The sequence below is a fragment of the Tympanuchus pallidicinctus genome, unplaced genomic scaffold, assembly GCF_026119805.1.
Source record: "Tympanuchus pallidicinctus isolate F22 unplaced genomic scaffold, pur_lepc_1.0 scaffold2, whole genome shotgun sequence".
NCBI classification, from domain to species: domain Eukaryota; kingdom Metazoa; phylum Chordata; class Aves; order Galliformes; family Phasianidae; genus Tympanuchus; species Tympanuchus pallidicinctus.
In genome coordinates, this window is record NW_026294721.1 from 51,894,277 (window position 1) to 51,916,248 (window position 21,972).

The following is a 21,972-nucleotide window of genomic DNA, read 5'->3' on the forward strand; positions in this document are numbered from 1 at the left end:
CAGATTGTGGGAAAAAATGAGGAATAAGAAAAGAAGGAAGTGAGGGTATTTGGTTTCCCACATTGCCTGCTTTTAAAACCTTTAGTCTTTATTACCATTTTTTGTCAGCAGACCTCACAGATTCAGAGCATTTGCCCCACTTCCATCAAAGCCTTGAGATGTACACTTGGCACAGCTTGGAAGCAGCTTGACAATCAACAGCCGAGGAGTCGGACATGAGCCCAGCTACTGCAGCTGGGAAGACAGCTCCAGATTCAGCATCTGGGTCATGTCAGCTGCCAAATTGCTCCATCTATGGTCATCCTCACTGCTGACACGGCTGGGGTGAAAACAAGAGTACAGCAAACTTTACAGAGGGAACTGAAAGCAGGATCCTCATTGGAATGGAGGAGAATATTCTGGATGAGGGACTTGCAGAGTTTGGAGTGCAAGAGACAGCAGTAAAGTTTCATGCAAAGAAGAATGAAGTGTAGTTTAGAATTTGGCTATGGTCTAACAAATGAAACACTCTTCATTAAAAGCACTGGGCACAGTAGTACTTGTATGTGGAACAGCAGCAACAGATGTCTGTCTGCTGAGTGCAGAAGTCTCGAGTTCTTAGCTGAGCCTGTGTTTGCAAAAACTGAGCTCCTTTTATTGCTGTTAGGGATTAATTTTCTTAGGTAATATGGATAACAATTTGCTGTATGGAATAGGTGCGTGGAAGCCTTCTAACTGAGTCACAGTGAAAAGTAGATGTAAAAAGCACAGTAAAAAGCTTCTTCCTTCCCCTGCTGAGGAGACTTGCAGAACATCAGCTGGGTGAAAATTCAGTTGAGAAAACAGCATTGTCCAAGAACTTGATATATGTTAATTGTCTCTTGATTTATCCTCTTGAAATGAGTAGCTGCCTTGAAATGAATAGCATAGCTCTGTCCAGATGGGAGTTTTGTGAACCTATGTCTAATTTTACGCAGTAGGAAGAAGTGTTGACTTAGCAGCTACAGGAAACAACATGAACTGGTATCCTTTTCCTTAAAGACAAGTTGGGATTTTTTCCCCAAACCATCTAACCCATTAGTTTTGAAATGACAATACAAATTTTCTTTCAAAACCAGTTGCTATAAATGGCTGACTATTGACAAGACTGAAGTTAATTCCAGCACCTAGCAGTGCATCTTCAGATCTTCCAGAGATCCAGCACTACCAACCCAGTGCTCTAAGGATGAGTGTGGCATCTGCAAAACATGGTTGTGGCTTCAAATTGACATTCAGAGTTGTTTGTTTGTTTTCTTAATGTCCTCTTCGGTTATTTTTTCTTCTCCCAGTGTTTGTTCTGTGGTTAATGCTCTTTTCATGCATTCAAGTACCTCTGTAACATCGAGGTTTGTCAGTCTATTTTTTCTGTAGATAAAAATTACTAAGTGTTTATCAGTCTGCAGAAGAACCAGCCAAAATCTTTCTGTATCAAGCCAAGTGTACAGAGAGGTGATTGTCAGGTTAAAGCTGTACTTGCAATTAGAAAGAGAAGAGGATTTCAAAAGCAGATGTTTCAAGTGTGCCTGGCCAAACAGTAATCCTGTTGAGAAAAGGTCTTGTGTGTTCCCAACTGAGCCAGTCTCTGGTCAGAAGAGCCTGCAAATGCGTTAAGTGTAAGCTGACTCAGTGTAATGCATTCCTGTGCTCAGAAGCGTAGGTGCCAGAGGATGTAGGTATTAGCACGTGATCTGTTGTGTTACTTAGGAATTGCAGTGCAATGTTGAGGTCTGAAATCCCCCTGGGCAGTGTCATATCAGTGTGTGCCACGCAGTAGCGTGAAGGTGGTGGGACTGTGCTGTACCTTGGAATAAATGAGCAGATGATCAGCCACGGGGAAGTACGTGATGTTTCTGCTGTTGTTTTGGGAAAGCACTTTTGACTTTTTTTAATTTGAAGAATAATTATTTCCTCACAAAGAGATTGGAGAGCTCGTGTTAAACTCCAGATGCTTGCTTTTCTCTAGTGAAGTCTTTGCCTTTCTCTCTGCGTACTGTGTGGCACGATGAAATAGGGAGTGTTACCTGCATCTCAGTGTATTGCCCTTCATACCTCTGTCCATTAGGGTAGCTGTATGGCTGATAGTTATTGTAAATGCTCATACAAACAATATTTATTAAGCAATCAGCACGTAATTGCCAAAATTTAACGCATGCTTGCCGTTCCTCCAACTAGAGAAAGCTGCTTGGCAGCAGCAACTGATTTTAGAGATGTGGGTTTGCCCACATCCTTCTCTGTACTTTTTGGAAGTGCTGTTAACAGTGGCAAAAGCAGATGCAATTGAACACACCTGAGCCAGACGTTTTCTGTTATGTCTCTTCAGTAGTTTTTCCTGCTATCACAGCCAGAGGGAAGTGGCATTTAGTCTTCTGCTGAGTTCCAGTAGCAAGGGGTTATGTAGAACTGCAGTCTGGGAGTTTTAAAGATGTTTGTAAAAAAAAAAACAAAATCTGATGTTCTTACCAAATTTCACCATCAAACTGAAGTTCTTTATGCAATGTTGGCTTATCCGTTATATTGTTCAATTTATAAACGTAGTGCTATGCAGAGTCTTAGTTTAAACGTGTGCAGTCATGGAACAATATGTGATGAGGTCTGGGGTTGTTACTGGTACTGTATTAATTGGATTGAGGTTTGTATGCCCATAGACCAGCTTTGCACTTGTTCAATTTACTTTTTTTTTGTTCCCTTAGAGTTTTTCTATTTTTTTTTTTTTCTGTGTATTGCAGATAACTCACAGCAGTGCATTCTTTGCACAGAGACCAGCATTGTAAAGCTGTTGAGCAGGCTGGATTATTATTATTATTATTATTTTTATTCCTTTTGGGGTAGGAGGCATGTAAAGCACCAAAATTAATTCTTAAAGGAGCCGTTTCTTTTGCTGAGTGGTAGTGTGAGGCATCAAAATAGGGCATGGCAGCAGGTTTGGTTTCCAGCCTTGGGTCAGTTGCTTTAGTTTGGCCAGGGCACAGGAGGATATTTTAGCACAAGGTTTTTACTTGGCAGGCACTAAAGACCTTGTCGCTTACTTTGGCTGCTTCAGGCTGCCAGATAATAGGATTTTTTCCGAGCCTGTTGTTCATTGCTGCTTTGTTTGGTGCATCTCTGCCCTGCCTGGTAACAGCTTCTGCTAATTCCGGTCCCATTTTTCTGCCAACAACCACTTCTGGGGTGGTTTTCTGTAAATGCACAAGCCCTTACGGTATTTGCTAGCAAAAGAATGCGAAATTTTTGTCGTTAGTAACCTAAACCCCCCATTTAGAGTCCTGGCTTTGGCAGCAAAAATCTTGTGGATTAACCACTTTCACCAGCAAGAGGCTTTCTCATGAGCTCTGGGAAGAACTGTATGCTTGGTGGTAGGTCTACAGAGAACAGCTGGAATTTGCATGTGGTGAATTAGCACCAAATATCCGCACCCAGTCCCCCACCCCTTTTTTTTTTTTTTTTTTTGCTTTATTATCCTTGTGCACTCAAATCTATTGAATGCTTGTGCAATAGAAATTGGTAAAACCACACACTCACAATAGGTGGGTTTCTGGATTGTGCTCAGACTGAGATCTGTGTGCTCCACTGCTGGAAGGGTTGGTGCAAATAAAGGGATGGCCTGTGACCATTCTCTTCCCTGGCTCCTCAGTGTGCAGGGTGCCAACCACTGGCAGCTTCAAGTCTGTGTCCTCAGCTGCTTTCTTTATGTTCACTTTGTTTGAGACATGCTTTCTAGAATCCTACAAAGCTGCAAACATAAGCAGGTGTAAGAGATAGACTGCATTTATATTTCATAGAACTTTTTTAATTGTTGGTTTTCTCTAAAGAGCTTGTAAAAGATGAATTGTTTCTGACAGGTATTTCTCTGATAACAACAGGACTAATGTGTTCCTTTAAGCTGATGCAGCTCTGTTTTCTTTGCAATTTAGGGTGAGATTCCTAAGCAGCACAGGTTGAACACACAAGTAAACGTTCAGAGTGCCTAAAAAAAGTTGGTTTGAGGGAAGTGTGCAGATGTAGTAGGCTGCAGGGGAGTTGATGCTTCATAGAGAGGGAGCTGATTTGCATAAGACTGTGGATCCTGAAATCTAGTCAGGTAAATTCTCTTTTAAAAATGAGAATATGAAATGGGTGCAAAGCAGCTGTTAATTACACATGAATAGTTTTCCTGATACCATCTTTTTTTTTTTTTTTTTAATCATTAATTGGAACTGAGGAGGAAGTGTTTCTTCTTCTTACAGACTTTACTTTTATTTTTGGCTGAAGCTAAAAGCTATTGTTGACTCTAAACTGGCAAATCTATGAACTGAAGCCAGTATTGTTACTTGGATCTAATTTTGTAAGGACGTTTGATTGTCTTAGAAGAAAAATTTGCCTTAAGACCAGAGTTCTACTCTACAAGATTATTTGCACAGGTTTAGAACTGAGAAAATTGTTTTGCCTATTGGTGTGTGGTATTTTAAGTAGCATGTTGGTGGAAGAGAAGAATGATGTTAAAGAATGATGAATATGTCAAATGATGACACTCTAGATACAACCTTCACCTGCAGGCTTAATGCTTTCTGGCAAAGGTCAGAGCTTTCCTACAGTGGCAGCTAACGTTACAAGGAGGAAACTTTCCAGTAAAGACTGTAATTTTGAAAAATTGCTGTTATCGTGCTTTTTCGTGAATAAACTATTGCAATGATAGATAAGATTAGGCATAGCTATGGCTGGTATCACTTTGACTTAGAACTTTAAGTCCTGCATAAACTGTGTGCACTGAGCTCAGTTTACAACTGATTTATATTGAAATTATGGATTTACTTTAAATTCACTAAAACTGAATTGTCATTCTAAATGAATGCAGAGCCCATACAGGGTGTTGTCCCACTAGAAGTATAGCGGTCCGTGCTAAGGCTTGCTTGCCCATGGAACTGCCTGGCTTATGATTAATATTTCATGTAAGTTTTTGGCAGGGAAGAGGAGCCATTTTCTCTGTTTTCTGGAGGGAAGTTCTGGAGAACCTGCCAGGTCTGCTGATGGTAAAGAGAGAGACAAAATTTGAACTTTGACTCTTCACACTTCCCTGGGTTCTTGGGAGAGTAATGCTACAACAGAAGGCAGTTCAAGTGAAACCCTTAAATCCATGGCCATAATATCACTCTCTTGTCTTACTATTCCAGGAGTTGTTACCATTGCCTCTGGAACTGAGGTACTTCCTAAATAAAAATGGCAAAGCTAGCAAAACAGCATTGGAGTGAGGTCACTTGAAGAATTCTTTCTGTGGGATGATGAATACAGTCCATGCTTATTTAAGTATGCAGTAACAGTTATAACTAATTCTGTAGCACAGTTGTATGCACCTCACTTAAAATGTTCTGTATTTTTTTCTATCTGCGGTTTACATAGCTATATATTGCTGTAGTATCTGATCCTCTGAACAAATCTGTAAGCTAAGGAATTAGCATCCCTAGAATGCATTTAGGGAATCCTTTTCTTAAAATGACTGGAGAAGAAAGTGGTATTTTTGCCCGTTCTGTCTTCAAATGGTATTTATTTCCAATCTGGGCTGGATGAAGATACAGAGTATGTGTTAGACCTGTGCTAGATTTGAAGTTTATCTTTTTATGCGCATAGCAAACACAACATCAGGTCATTGGAAAAGACAGACTGTTTCCTGATGTGAGAGAGTGCTTAACAGTGCTGTTCTCTCAGCAGAGAAGTTCCAGCTGCCCGTGAAGGCAGGGCAGGAGCAAGGGTGTCAGCAAAAGGTGAGAGAGAAATGGGAGGACAGAAACCCTTGAGCAGGAGTGAAATGGAGTGGACCAGAGGAAAAACAGATGCTTGGATATTGAGAAATCTATTTGCCATTTTGTTTCAGTAAGTAATTTCAGTAAATTCATACTTGAAAAAAATATATAGAATATTAGCATCGGCAGCGTGAGACTGCTTAGTGGTTAACTGAGTAATGTGAGTTGTAGTAGTTCTGAGTCATGCTAATGCACTGATCTCACAGAAATGGAAGTTTTTAAACCATGTGTCAAAATGTTTCTTACAAAATCTGTGCCTCCAGACTAACTACAAACACTGATTGTTAAAGTTGTTGAGGGACCTTTGATTAGGACGTTCCAACTATGAATTCTATCAGGACAAGGCACTACAAGGCTATGTAGAGTTTGAGCTAGCTGGTTTTTACAGGCCTGAAAAAAGCAGCGGCCACTCTGTGATTCCTCATGCATAGTTTGTCTGCAAGTAAAATTGCTGCCTATGTAATTTAGGGTTGAGGGGGAAGAGAAGAAGTTGTTGCTGATCATTTCACTCACGACAGGGTAGAACATGTTGCAGGAGGAGAGAATGAGGAAACTTACATCGAGGTAGCAAAAGAAACAACTAGATTTTAAGAATCTTGTCCATCTCAGACTTAAAAGCTTGGTCTAAGGCCAAGTGGTGTAGCTCCAGCTGTGTTCTGGTGTCTCCCATTTTGTTATCTAGCACCTCTCTTTCATAGACAAGTTATTAGAAGAATTAACTCATATGTCACATGTTGCTCTGCCAGGATCTCAGTCCTTGTTTCTCTGGCTTGTTTCTCTCAGTAGAAGATGCAGAGATGGTACTATGTCAGGCTAGTGAATATCCTGCAGGACTTTTTAGTCAGTTTATGTGTATGTGGGAAGCTAGACCGAAGAGTTGCCTCTCTTGTATCTTGACCATCGAGTTGTGGAGTAATTATTTTTTTCTTATCCTGCTAATGATTTTGGTTGCTTTTGTCAGCACAGCAAGGAGGACAGACCAGCTCTCGGTGAGTCCCTCTTCTGGCATGTGATAGATGGAAACTTTAGTCCTAGTTCTGTTGGTTCATATTGAGAGGAATGAGCAAACCTGTTGCTCGTTTGTATGTGTTGGGTTTCTAGGAGGTGGGATCCATGAGTTTATCGTCATGTGTTTTATAGCACATCACTCACAGGGAGATAACCTTAGTGTCCCAGAGCAGGTAAGCAGTGGCTGTTCTCTCTCCCAAGCAGATCCTGCTTCTACGACTCACTGAAGTTATGGTTGTCCTAGGAGAATGCCAACCAGAGAGAAGATGGCATCTAAAGCTCATGGAGCCAAGGTATGAGTGTTTACCTGGAAGGATGGAGAGCAGAATTTTAGCCCTTGCTTTGACCTGGCTGGAATCCGGTGCTTAAAAGGTTCATTTCTGATACTGGTGGCAGATACATCTCTTTTCCTGGGGCTGTATGTACTTCATAAAGATTTTTGTATCTATGAGGAGAACAAGGAGGTAAATTTATACCTTAATCCAGAGTTTCTCTTCCCAGCCTGTCATGTGGAAAAATGTGTTCAGGCACTTCTGGCTTCATCTCAGAATGTCTGTATAGAGCAGGCCATTTTCCTGTCAGAGCTGCTCTTCTTGTGGCTGGCATCTGCCTTGTTAGCCCAGTCATTTAGTCGCTCACTAGGAGCTATGTGTTCGTAGCTGACAGGCTTCTGGCAGTTTGTTTGTGGAGCAGTTTCTTCCTCCATCGTGTTCCTACTTCATGCTCAGTAGTTACACAAGAGGGGAGGCTGTCTGACCCGGTGGCCCACTTGTGAGCACAGGAAAAAAAAACTAGTAACATTACTGAGGGGCTGCTGGCCTTTTCTTAGTCTCTGCAGCATCCCTCATTTTCTGCCTGCCTTGATCTAGTGTAATTAGCTGCTCTAAAGATCAGAGTGGGAGGCCACCAGAAAACAGAGAATGGTTGCTTCAAAGCCTTATGCGCTGTGGTGGTTTCAGAGGAGTGCGGATGATTGATGCTCTGGATTCTGTTGTCATGCAGCATTGAGAAATGATCGGATCCTTAAGCTCCCACATTTACTGCAAATTCAGCTGCCCACCAAGGTGTGACTTGTGCAGCTAACTTACTGCCTTTTCTATTTGTTAATCCTACAAAATACAATAGCAGATAATTCCTCTAGAGATGGAAAGTTCCTGTAAGTCTAATTGGTGAATCTCCATCTCTTGCTGTATAAGGAACAAAAGTTAGCCTGGGGACATTGTTCTTTTATATAACAGAAAGGAAACGGCTCTTGTCCAGGTGATCTAGAAGCCTGAGGAGCCAGATCATCTGGTGGTGTTGGCCTGGTTAGCCATTATCAGTTCTGGCTCAACTGCCTGGTTTTGTCTTTGCCCTTCTGTTTTGTTCAGTGACAGGAGAGGATGTGTGTTCCCCAGCTACCGGAGTATCTTCTGTCCTTATGAATGGGAATACCTGTGTGGAACTGCCTTTGGTGCCTGCTGGATGTGCAGCGCATGGGACAGAGTATGGGGGGAGTGGGTGGGTTGGCACCATGTATGCCAAAGCATCAGGATAGTCAGCCATTAGATAGGAGCATTTACATCCTTAAAGACCTTTTCTGTGGGAAATGGGAAGTATTCATCTCCCTTAGGCACCCAACAGTGAATTTGTTAAATGTGAAATTCTACCTAAAATGCATGTTAGGAATTCAGAAGTTGGTTTTGAGTCACACCCCAGTGTGACAAGGATTTAAACCTAGTGTGACTGCCCATGTAGCACCATCATCACGGGGCCATTTTTACTAACTTGAGTGTCTCCATGGGCAAGCTGGTGCAGCACAGGGAGGGCTCAAGTCAGCTGGCCACTGACTGAAGTCACGGAGGGTATTCCAGGACAGCGTGCTTAGCTTGTTTCGGGTGCTTTGCGTATTAGTTCACCTTTTCCACAGTTGCTATTATGTGAAAGGTCTTTGATCTGTGAATGAGTCGAACACATGGTGCTCGCTCATCCTATGTTAACAGCAGAGATGTTATTTTTAGCTCCTGAATTCTTTTCTCCTTCACTGACAGAGCTGAAGGACCTTTCAACCTCACGGCAGGCGACTGTTGACTATGTAGTATATTTGGGACAGCTTGCTACTTGCAGCTAACATTTCTGTTGGGAATATCTTATTTTATTTTATTGCAAAATGAGTAAGTGGCTTTTTAAGTAGCTCCCCAAAAATGAAGTTGTTCCAATAACTAAATAAAGTAGTGGTGTTTTAAAGAGAACTGTTATCTTTGAAACATGCAATTTACAGAACTCACTGCACTTATTCCTGATTTAGAACAATTCCAGCACTAAAGTACTTGCTTATTTTTCTCCTTAAACAAACAAGGAAAACTCAAAAAGTGAACAAACAAACCCCAGACTGACATCCAACCAGGTTTCCAGCAAGAGCTGGGATGAACAAGAATGCAAATAGAGCTGTCTCTTGTGAAACTGCAGTATGCAGCTGCTGTTCTCCCAGTCTTTTCTCCTGCCACTTGAGAGCACTTTCAGTCCTTTAAAGTAATCACTAGTTACTAGAAATAAGTATCACAGACACTAACATGCTGGCCACACTGGTACAATTGAGTCTGTGAGGTGTGTGCTGGTTTATAAGGAAGCTGTCGTATAATATTCTCAAGCATGACATTTTTTCTTCTTACACAACGTAGTTTCAGAGTCAGTTATAGACAATCTAATGACAAAGCTTCCTCAGGGAGTAACACACCTATGTGATTTTCTTGTAGCTCAAGCTTGACTTGGGCCAGTCCCACACCAAACAAGATTCCAGATAGCAGGCATGCTTATTTACCTTACAGTTCTTAGTGATGCTTTTGCAATGGTGCTCATCAGTCATTGGAATAGTTTACCTGAGGCTGCAGTGGTTTTTTTTCCTCACTTGAAGTCCTTTAGTAGAAGTCTGGCAGCCCTGTCTGGTTCTCAGAGCTGTGAAGTGCCAGTCCCTGAACCAAAGGGAAGAGGTATGAGACAAGTCACTGGTGGTGTCTGGTCTGAGCCAGTAAAACCTCAATGTGCTCTAAGAGTGCAGATGGCTGCTTACTGATGCGGGGGTGTCTCTCATGATTGCCATTAGCAGTAGCAGGCCATGCTGTGGCACTGTGCTCCTCTCCCTGATGGCTCCCTGGAAGACTTAGGCAGCTGTAAGACATTCAAGTATAGGCTCCTACTCCTTACATGGACATAGATGGCATCCAGAAAGAAGGGAATCCACAATCAGCTTAAAACCACTTATGCATTCACTGAGATTTTTTAGTAGGAAAACTGGGATAGGGGGAGGCTGGTATTTCTAGTTGGGCCAATTCTAGCTGTGAAGGTAGCACTGGCTCTACCAATTCCTTCCTCTTCCTCTCTTCAGGAAGAAAAGTTCCATACAGACAAATCAAAACAGTGCATTTTCTACAAGGAGACACTGAGCCAAAAGCCTGCAGTCTTAGAAGTGACTGCACCTTTGCGGACTTGCATCTACTTTCTAGGGATTCATCTCTTCCAGGTGTGACTCATTTCTTTCTTAAGCCAGACACTTGACTTTTGTTTTATTACAAAGCTTTTATTAAAAAAACAAAAAACCAAAACAAAACAAACAAAACAAACAAAAACAAAAACCCAAAATGCTCAGCACATTAACTCAAACTGGAATGACAAAAAAAAAAAAAAAAAAAGAGATTGACAGTATTTTTGGCCGAGGCTGTGCCTTACTATTTTAAAAAATGGGTACATCAATGCTCATTTCAACAACTGGCATAAAATCCCACTAACAGGCTAACAAAAACAGATACAAATACAGAACAATTGAAGTAATAATTCAAGTGCTGGGCTTTTTACAAGGAGAAGGGTGATGGGTGAGAAGGAGAACTCACTGCAGTCAGATTTGCTGGATGTATTGCTTATTTTTACAGAGGAGGTGATGCAAGACTGACATTGCTACTGACCAGCTGACTGTTGTTACATTTATTTAGTTCTATATGACACTGTATTATATAGACTGAGAGGCCACTATTTGTTACAAGTAGTTTAACAAAAAAGCCACCTTTTTTCCACACAGGCTTTTCCTCTGGCAGGAGAAAAAAAAAAAAAAAAAAAAAAAAAAGGAAAATAAACCCCTTTATTTAAAAAGTAGTTCAGATTTTTGACAGTTGTTTAAAAGCTCATACCTAGTAAAATATACACCAAGGAAATTACAAACTAAAAGTTAAAATATGAAAGCATTCAAGTTTCTTAAAAAAGCTAAAACCAAAATTGATCCTGTCGCACCATTAAATAAAAAGAAGTTTTGAGTGTGTCGTCCTGGTCCAGGCAAATTCCATTCCTCGATGTGCTGTATGGGGCAGCGGTGCTCTAAGTTACTGTTGGCTGAAGCAGGCAGAGACAGCCACGCTACTTTGTTTGCTGACTCAACATGGACACAGATGAGACGAGGGCTTAAGAGTGCAAGGCAGAGGTGGAGTGAAGACAAAAGCTGCTCTGCTGACCCAGGAGCTTATTTGCTCTATTTATATCAGGGCTGGACCTCGTGATAGTGAAGGATTTTGGCAGTGATTGTCTTTATGATTCAGTGTCTTTAGCAGTGACATCAGGGTGAATGACATCCTAGACAGACTCCTTGGGGGTGGTCTGTGTGGATGAAGGACACACCTAGGGTTTAACAAGCTTCCATCTCCAGCAGGGGTCCTGGTGTCGCCGCCTTTGCTTTGCAAGTTGAGAAAGCATTTCTTTTCCCACCTACAGAGAAAGGAGAGAGAGAGACAGAGACAGAGATAAATACTATATGAATATTTTTTTTAAAAAAAAGCTGTTCAAAGAAGCTGTCCTGTGGGAAATATACAGTGATGGGTGACTGTTATGGTGCAGAGTATGACATACATTTGCAGTGTCCCACTTAAGTGCAGAGCATTGCTATTTGCAGTTGCTTGAAGTTTGCAAGATTATTCACGGTTTTGTTTCATGCAGGAAAGTACTTTGGATTGTAAGTAGATGTCCTCAACAACTAGAAAGCATTTTTTACAGCTGTTTAGACGTTCAGCATATTACATAAGTAATTCCTTTCTGTAGTGGATTTAATTTATCTATCTACAACATTTGACACAGATACCTGCTACAAAATCAGACATCCTCAGGCTTTAGCACTTACCACAGCAGTTAAGGTCATTTAATCTCTAGTTCAGAGCCTCAAGCTCTGCTCTGTAGAAATGAAGCAACACTGTCTTCTGTAAGCAGCTGGGCCAAGGAATGCTGTGGGAGAGACTTTCTGAACAGTGACCCTATGCTGAGGAGGACTCATTCTGCTCTCTGGCAATGCAGGGTACATCTTCCAGCTGCAGGCAGCCATCAGGCCTTTCACCCAGCAGCACGGTTCACTATGATTTTGGGCCTCGTTCTTACACCATGTGAAAAGGCCAATAGCGCAAGCCTGTGGCTATTGATCCTTCCCTGTAGAGAGGTACTGTTGTTCAGCATTAGGTCTCTGGGTTATATCAGCTGACTTATACAACTGCTGACTCAGCCGTCACCCTGCCCTTCTGACCCAGGGACTGCCTGGTGAGTCAGGCATTTTCCACAGATGGAATCCCATGGTTTTGGGATTAGCAGTATCTCAAAAAACTACGTGAGCCTCTAGGCCTCCTCCAGGTACTGCCTACTGCCAAACAAGCAGGTCAAGGAACAGCTTTACCAAAATTAGAACAGAAATGCAATTCAGTGGAGAAGGTGAGATGCACAAACTGCTTAGAGAAGATGCACTGCTGACACCTTGAATCATGCAAGGCAAGACAGAACAAGTTGATGAAGAAATTGGCTTTTTAAGCCACAACTCAAATTTCTGTTACCAGAATTTGCCAACTGTGTGTACCCTGTCATACTAATTGTAATAGAATGACCAAGCACATAGGAGCCACAAGCAGAAATAATCAGCGAATATTACAGCAGTACTACGTAAACAAAGGCCATTTGTAACTGAGTCCCACCCCCTGCCCCCATGCCCTGTGGCTTGAGTGTAGGCCATTGTAACACTTTTTCCCATACTGGTTTGAGTACTGCTACTGAATGAGGAGTTATAATGGCAACAGGGTAGAAAATCCCCAAAACTCATTTTGGACCTTCTGAGTTTAGTGAGCACTAGATGAGAACCCAAAATCTTACTAAACAAGTTGTCTGCTTGGTGGGAGCCACCTAGGTGACCACTGTTTGAGGGAAGGGGAAAGCTGGAGGACACTGCATTTAGCTACAAAGACAGAAGGAACAAGCATGAGCTTTAGATGAAGCTGTACTGCACAGCCTTAATTTGAAGGAGGATGTTCTTCCCCCAAATGCCACCATCCCTTGGTATGTAGTGAATGACTTTCACCTGCTGTCGGTAGGCCACAAAAGGACATTTAAAGCCGCTGTGGCCTCTTGAAACAGCACAGCTGAAAGTCCACTGGAAAACCAGCAGTTTCAACGGAGGTGGTCTGCACTGACTAATTCAGTTCCTATTTCCTCATAAAACCAGCACAAGTCCCAACTAAAAAAAGCCTTCTGAGCTTCCTGCTTCTTTTTTTTTTTTTTAATTATTATTATTAAATAAATAAATAAATAGAAGAAGTAGCAGAGTGCTCCGTAGCACATGTGGATCAAAGAGCTACGAAGGGCTCTACCTTTCCAAGGAGCACGAAAGAGGGGCCAAGCAAACAGCAGAGGAACACTGGGGAGAGCACCCTGCAGCTTTATATTTATTTTGTGCCTTTTCATCCCAGATTTTCAAAGGTTTGGTCCAGGTTGCTCTTCCTGGGAAGGTTTTCCTCTCAGTCTTACATGAAAACATTCAGCTTCCTGTTGAGGAATGGCCTTGAGGCGCCAGGCCAGTAGTTCACAGCAGTCTGATACAAGCGCTGTGATTCAGAGCTACTCCCCATTAGCAGCCAGGAATGTCTACTTCACTGAAGGAAATGAAATGCTCTTCTGTTGAGATGGTTCCCTGCCTCCTCCCCCCTTCCCTTACCAGCAAGCTGTCTTTGAAGTCAGGAGGTTAAAATAACGGCTGCGGCCTTGCTCTGGCCCTCGGCTTTCTCCACCAGTGGCCGGCGCTTCTCTCTCATCCAAGCGCCGCATCAGCAGCTGCTGCCTCTTTTCCACAACCTCTCCCTACGCCTAAGCAGCCTCCTTTCCAGTGGGGAGGTTGCAGATAGTACTCTAATCTGCGAGGGGTCAGGCACAGAGATTATTTGTAAGCAAATGCTGCAATACAGAAAATTACACACTGGCTATCCTGAAAACAGCATCTAGAACCCAGCCTTTTCCCAGCTGCTCATTACAGCTACACGCTGGAAATTGCTTCCACTGCTGATAAACTAAATAATACCTAAAAAATAGGAATGAGGATGGTGTTGCCTTACAGATAGAAAACAGGTCAAATCAGGATTCTTTTCAAGAAACCACAGGCATGAGCTGAGGAGACTGAAGACTTCCCACATCTAAGGCTTCACTGGGGGGCTGTAGCTGAAGTCTGGCCAAGCAAGGCATGCCCTAGCAAAGCCCAATCCACAAGCGAAGTCGGCGCAATCAAAGACTGCAATTACAGCTCCCTGGCTGCGGTTAGGCTTCAAAGAAAGTGCTGCAAGTCACATTTTACATATGTGAAGCCTTGAGCCTGAGCCACAATAGGAGGCACTGTCTGTGCCATTTGCACTGTACATCTGACTGCAGGAGGAAAGAAAAAACGGCCTTCTCGAGTAAGAAACAGAAATAATATTCAACAAAAATTCAGTGTAACAAGAGAAGCCTTGCTACTGAAATGATACAGCTGCATTTTGGGAACCACGGCCATAAAAATAAAGTTTCCTAACAAGCCTGGGCTCAACAGCTGAGGGCAGAAGCACCGGAGGGGGGTCAGAATTCCTCCCTACGCTTGGGAGTGATGTGGATTGAAGGCTGGGTCTGCAAGGGCCTCGAGTTCCCCTTGCTTCTCCCATGGTTTTTCACTCATCTCCATTTGGTGGAACAAGGGAGAGGGGATTATGCAGATTCATCCAAGTGATGCTAATCAGCAGATGTTATGAAAGAGAGCTGAGCTTCTGGGCCTGGCCGGGGGAAAGCGCTGAGTGAAAGAGATATCTGGCCCCTCACAGAAGGCAAGAGAAAATAGAAGTTTTCCTTCACCTTCCTTCAGCACAGTTTGTTCTCATGCAGTTGTAAAAAGATGCAAGATGACAGCAGTAACATGTACTAAAAAAAAAAAAAAAAAAAAAAAAGCCAGTCTCCAAACCTGGGTTTTAATGCAGTACTTCAAACAACGTGGCAAGCTCAGGGATCCGACAACGGAAACTCATTTTCTTTTGAAGTCCCAAACGAACATGTTCGACTTGCTGCCAGCATGGATCCTGTACTCCCGAAACTTGAGTACGCAAAACGAGGCCATGATTTATCTGAAAGGTTCCCTCTGTTTGTGAAGCCCCTTTGTACGTTCCTCACAGCAGAGCCGTACAGAGGTTCAGGCGCTGCCGTCTGCTCCTCTTCCTGCCCAGCTGGGCCATGGTTTGTGAGGTTAGCCTAAACCAGAGCCTTGAAATGTTCTGGGCAAACAAAAACAAACACTCCACAACCTTTGTTGTTTCTAAACAAAAAAACACCTCCCAGCAAAACCCCAGTTGTTTTAGTAATCCGATTTGCTTCAGGGTCCCGCAGGCTATTGTAGCACATGGCTGGAGACCTACGGGAGAGAGGAAAAAGCCCTCTGCGAGAGCTGGGTGCCAGCAAGCACCAGAGGCATTTTTTTAAGCTGCCTTTGTTGCCGAAGAAATTAGAAAAAATTGTACTTCAAAACTGCAACGGATTCTGCCACGTTGAGGCTATGTCATTGGTAACGTTTTCTGTTCAGTTGTTACTGGGGGCAAGGATTCTTGCTATTGTAGCTTCAGCCCATTGCTGGTAACTGTGAGCAGCAGTCCAGCTACAAAATGCCCACTTGTGTTTCAGATGCACTGAAGTAGCTAAGGGAAGAGCTGTAACAGATCCCCCTTCAGTTGGTCTGAGAGCTCTTCTGAGCAGGCTGGTATGGCACCAGGGACACCCAGGTGTTCTGTAGCTCCCGCTTTGTTCAGCTGAACTCAGCAATGCCAAAGCAGGTGTGGCTCTTATCAAAGGCCCCCTGTGTAGGCAGTGTGAAACTAGAAGCTCTATCACTGAGCTACAATCTCATTCTAGAAGGCTCCCGACATGTTTTTCCTGTTGGGGGGCAGGTTCTGTGTAATAAAAAACAGATTACCTCTAGACAGCAATCTCCAGCAGCTTCTTAAAGAAGATATACAAAAAATGATCTGTAGATATACTAAAAGTGACCTGCAAGGGAGGAAAAAATAGGCTTGTGCCCTTCTGTATCTTTATGATACTCAGAACATTAAGACAAAGCCCCTCTGCTCTCTGAAGAAATTGAATGAACTCACATCTAATTTTTCTCTAAAATAATGATAAAATCGTAAATGTTAAAGTGCCAAGAAAAGGGAAAGACTTGGTGCCAGTGGTTTCTGTTTTGTTTTGGTTTGTTTGTTTTTAGAAAAAACCTCCACACCTTGTTTATTTTATAGACTGAGAGCTGGGAAGAGAGATCCATCTGTTCTAGGGGCGCTGAAATTGTTACTGCAGTTTTAATCTGTGAGAATTTTTTTTTAAAATAATGTATTTAGGGTTTCCTTTGTAGATCACCTTTTCTGCTGCCATTAAACATAGATTACACTTTATACTGTACAGGAAAGATAGTCTCAATATTTAAATCTGCAAATGTATGGGTAGAATCATTTAAATAGTCTCTTTTATACAACCAAAGGCAAGAGATGTAAGCAGAACATCTTCTTGAGTGTTACTGACTTCTACAGTCACACCCCCATAGGGCAGCACTGCCAGGGTAAGACAGCTGTGCACAGAGACCACCGCAGAACTCGAACACATCAAGTTCCCTTTGATGCAATTACGTCTTCTCAGCAAAAAATCTCTAGTGGTCCGAAAAGACACAAGCCTCCTGCCGTGCATCTCAAAAGGCATGCATACGGGGAGAAAACAACCAGTCAGCAAAACTCAGTCTCACCTAATAACAAGCAAATGCACGCACCTTAGAGCTAATTAATTATATACAGTTATTTTGGAAATAGCATTTTACCTCATGCAATTTCAGGTATCTCAGGGGTGAAGGAGAGAGAGCTCCCAAAAGTCCAGAGTTTAATTCTGATGCAACTAAATGTTCACGATGAAATCCGCATCTGACATTTGCAAGGAGGAAGCAACCTCAAAAGTTATGTCTCACTGCTCAGCTGAGCCTCCTTATTTCCCTTAACCCACCAACCACGCATCAACAGTGCATGCAACAGGAACACCCAGAGAGATGGTTCCTATTTCGCTCATCTGTACCTATCCCTGCCCACACACCAGTACCAATGACACCCTTGCACACATGCTTCCAACATCTAGAAATGCTGGGAACTATGGCAGGAAGCTGCTGTCCTGAAAGGCTGGACTAAAATGTATTTTGTCTAACTGGCTGGTGGTTTCATGTTTATCTGGACAGACAGCAGTGCTTCAGCTGGTCCTGCTGTGAGCTTCCAGCCCTGCACAGCTTTCTAATTTGCACACTTTCAACTTTTTTATATGGTACAGTCTTACCAAGTGGGTAAGGGATCAGAGATTTTAAAGATAACTTGCATTAGAAGTCTTAAAGTGGAGGATTAAGGAACTGATACTACTGAAGATTGGCTCTACTAGCAGTAACTTTTATGGTGTCAGAATCAGCAAGTCTTTGGTTTAGGTTTGTTCTTGTTTTTTTATCTTTGGGATGGGTGTTTTTGCACTCATATATAGCAAAAGATCTCCTCAATTCAATCACGTTCTGAAAGTCAGGCTGACAGAAACATAACACTGCTAGCTTGCTAGACGAGCTTTGACAAAACTGTATGTGAATACAATTCTGTTGAGTTAGAGGATAGATTACACCTAAAAAGAGTCTCAAGTGGCAAAGGCTTTTGACAGTGTTGTAACAACACATCAATCACTATTTTTCAATTATTTCACGTAAGTACACCACAAAGGGAAAACACAGTACAGAGATGAGTATTAGAATGCTCATTTGGATCAAAATCTTACAGCTTTCTTTATGAAATATTTTGCTTCCACAGTTTTCTCATGACCTCAGAATCCTTGGGCCAGTGCTGAGTTCACTGAATCTACCAACTTACACAGTTTTCAGCCCGCGAAGAATGGTGCCTCAGCAGTCTACTCCCTGTCCCCACCCTGTCCCACAGGAAGGCTGTTAGAACAATACCATTCCTTCTTTCTAGCCCAAGCCTCCTACTGCTAACACCTTAGAAGAGAAATGATACTGCTGTTTAACTTCTTGTAAATGTGACTGACTTCAAACTCCAAGAATCTCTGACTTCACAGCAGCATCTGCAGCTCACACGGACAAAACAAACAGGCTCTGGGCATTCACTGCTGAGTTACCCACCTCTGCTCTTTGCCAGTTTAAAACTGGAAACACTGACTCTGTAGCTGACCTTGTTAAACTCTTTGGTTGCAAAAACTAACCTTTTAAAGTACTTGCAATATTCTCTTGTTTTGTCAATCTGGTGTCTATGTTAACTGTCTGAAAACGTTCTGCTCTTTTTTATTTAGGAAACTCATGCTTGGCCACTGTGGTGGCTTGCTCTTATCTCTCCTGTAGTTGCTGACTGCCTCCAAAACTGCCTTCATACCCTCCCTCCCCACCCGTGTTTCACAGGCTGGAAAAGGGGAAACTGCATATGCTCTGCCACATCTCCCCCAGCAGGTGTCAGTGCCCTTCTGTACCTGCCACGCAAACAGCACGCAGCTTTCCTTTGGGTGTTTTTCTTGATGTCACAGAGCCTGAAAGAACGGACTTTTCCCTGTTTGCCCTGGATGGATCAGCGTTAGGTTGAAAATAGTTGCAGGAGGGGATATATATACAGCCCTGTGTGAGGGCCATACCCCTTGTCTTTGAAAATTTCTAAAAGGTTGAAGTTAACTGTAGTTAGTAACTGTTTTGATAATTTAAGTATTTAAACCCATCAAATGTTCTTTGTTTTTCACTCTCCTCATTTTCCTTTTTATAAATTCCTCCAGTGATTACAGATATGTTATAGCCAACGTGGCCCAAATTGTGACTTTTTCTGAAGCTGGGAGAAGCTTCGTGAAGCATTAGCCATCAAAGAGGCCATGTCTGCGCCAGTCACTCTAACTACTGTAAGATGCTATACTGTAGTAGTCACACAGTCTGAGGGGGAAAGCAGCAAACTAATTGCTTTCAGTAGTAGTTAGTCACAGTTAATCCTGCTTGGGACAAGGGAACGCCCTGCTGTTGAGGTGCCCTTTTTGCTTTTCTCTCAGGTGACAGAAGGTGACACATTTGGAGCTTTTCTTTCCTGACCTCTTGTCTATTTTGAAGAATTCTATTTATAGGCAGAATAGGGAACAGGGAAACATGGATCATCACATGTGTATCTTAAAGCAAACCAGGACAAGTCCCTGCACCACCATCACTACAAACGCTGACTTCTGCACAGACCCTCCAGGCTGTGTCAAGTTTCCCAACAGGAAAGGGCTATGTATTGGAGCAAGAGTAGTTTGAAATGAAAAAAACAACTAGCAGGAATTTCAAGAGCACAGGACAAGCCATGTTATTAAACATATGCCTCAGAAAACAAGGTACCACGTTCCCTCTGCATCTCTTATCTAGGCCAGTGGCTAGAAGCTCATGGTCAACGACGACCGCAGTCATCGGATGGTTCTTTTCCACAGTCTATGCTTGCTGTAGATCATTCCACTTTATACTCTTTCACAACCTAACTCTTTTGCTTCTAAGTTGCAAGCAAAAGATAAACCAACCATAGACTTCTTCTTACAACACCATCCAAATTTTCTCCTGCACAGAATTTAGGCTTTAATTTCCATCTAGTAGATTTGAAATATTACAGGTTATTCATTGTTTCAAATTAAACATTCTTAATCTGATCCTTCTAAGTGCTTCTGATTCTGAATCAACATTAGTCAAGTTACCTTCTTTGTGAAAACTTAGCCAATCTAAGTGCTAATTGTGATTGCATTCTGCAAGCCACATATACACTTCTCACAGGTTTTCAAATGTCTGTTACACTTCCCTATCGCTCTTACTAGCCCTTGAAGATATGCCAAAACACAATGTTAAATAATGTAGCTTGTGAGGACTTCCCAATTGCATCCTGCCACATGTCAAACGATGTTGCTTTTTGTAATTACCCTACACTGCAAGTCAGTAAAAGTTAACTATTTATTAGGGGGATTTTTGTTAGCACCCTTCAACTTCCTCAATGATTTATAAATAGCCATGAGATGCTACAGTATCAGTTTTTCTTCTCAAAGGTCAAAGCAGGGAATCAGAAATCATCACTTCTGACATAGAACTGCTCCCACTTACAAGCTGTGTTTAAAACAAAAAGCACCCCACCTTTCCGAAAGGTACTCAACAGGCAGTTTTTACATTGTCTTAGCTCTCTTCGTTTCCCTTTCTTCCTGGCCTCTCCCAAACTCATTTTTATCATTGTTGGTCTTATGCTACTCTCAGTTGACTTTAGAAGGAGGTAAGAAGGGATACTTCTTCAATAAATGCAAGTTATTTTGAGCACTGTATACAGTATTGTGTTGGGCTGTGTGAACCAAAGACAAATGGGGACAGTTCTGCAGCTCTTCAAGAATGGCCACATGCTTTGGAGTATTCCAGGGTAAGTTACCTAGGGCTAGAGTACCAGGTCACAGCATTCCTAAAACTCTCTAATATTAAAGCACTTTTACAAATGCAGGCTGGAGAGCACAGTGGAGCTCAGTTAAATCCTAACTATGGCAGTGAAGCCGTAAGGAGCTCGCTGTTGTGTACAACTCTGAGAAGAGGAGCAACTTATGCTACCATCTTGATTTCACTGCTCAAATGATAAGCAAGCCAAAAAGCTGATTGGAGGTCTATCTTAAAAATCACTTACGTCCTGTAGCGTTCATGGACCGAAAAAAAAAAAAAAAAACCAACCCAAACTTTCACAGTCTCTTAAATCATTTCTGTTTGCATGTCTCTTCCGTTACTTCCCTCTGAACATCCCACCACATAGCCCTCCCACCATTTCATCCTTCTCACGTCACCGTAATTACAGCTCTGGCTCATCTCCTTTGTGCCGCATCTCGAGATTCTTTCTTTGGTCTTGCCACCTACTCATTTCTGATTCTTCTCAGATAACAGAACGCTTGTCTCCTTCCCAGACCTCCCACCTCCTTCCCCCTCTTCCTTACACCAGCCATACGAGTAAGGAAGCCCATGTTTTCCTGTCTCCAAGAGCTCTTTGTGCTCACTGGAAGGCATTCCCAAATTTATCATCTCCATCCAGTGAAGACTACAACAGCTCTGCTGTGGGCCTGGTAAAATATTACGCTTGTGGGCAAAACATTCCTTGGATTAGGCTTGCAAAGGGCAATAGTCTTAACCTTCAGAAGTTCACTTTGAAGTCTGGCCTATTCAGGTTCCCTAATTCATTCTGTGCTTTTCCTTCCAGCTAGAGCATATCTGTATGTCTCAGTGGAGACATACAGTCATTCACTCAGCATCCAATGTTTGTGAGGCCACTGATGCACGCAAATATGGAGCCCACAGCACCTTCCCAGTCAGTGGGAGAAGATGCCTGCTATTCTCACACTTCATTGTGTACATTGTGTGAGGACACACAGATATCACAACAGTTTCCACACTACTACAGAGCTCAACGGAAGGGAGGAAGGGGGGTGGAAGGTAAAGAAAAGAAAGCCCACATACTCAGAACATTCCTCATCTTCTATTTCTACTATAGAAAATGCAAAGAGACTTTAGTAAGAGTAGTTCAGTGTAGGCAAAGCAGCCATTCCTTAATTGTAATGTGTCCAAGAAACCAAACATTTCTCAGATTTTACCTGTCATGCTAAACTTAATGGTGTTCTAATGAGTTTCTGTGCATTAACTCAGATATGCCAACACAAAAATGCCCAAACACAATGTTAAAATGATTGCCCATCATACATGTGATGTTCATTGGTACTGCATTAACATTGAAGGGAAAAAATACTCAAAACAAACATGGTCCAGGGCACCTAATCTGAAGTACCAATGGTAAACTCAAGGCTGAAGCACAGAAGAGAC

General features: G+C 42.4%; 2 protein-coding genes across 5 annotated transcripts in view; both read right to left on the reverse strand.

Annotated features, from left to right (window-relative positions):
• The window catches only part of ETNPPL (ethanolamine-phosphate phospho-lyase), a 339,765-nt gene that overhangs the window by 47,778 nt on the left and 270,015 nt on the right, over positions 1-21,972 (reverse strand). The gene's annotated exons all lie outside the window — the stretch shown is intronic.
• LEF1 (lymphoid enhancer binding factor 1) overlaps positions 10,406-21,972 on the reverse strand; it is a 54,019-nt gene continuing 42,452 nt past the window's right edge. For 2 of the 4 annotated variants that reach the window (XM_052681776.1, XM_052681778.1), the window contains one exon: positions 10,408-11,528. In XM_052681776.1, the coding sequence (XP_052537736.1) occupies positions 11,449-11,528 (80 nt within the window). In that variant the 3' untranslated portion in view covers positions 10,408-11,448. Of the gene's footprint in view, positions 11,529-21,972 lie in introns of all 4 variants that reach the window. The other 2 variants (XM_052681777.1, XM_052681779.1) reach the window with 2 other exon arrangements.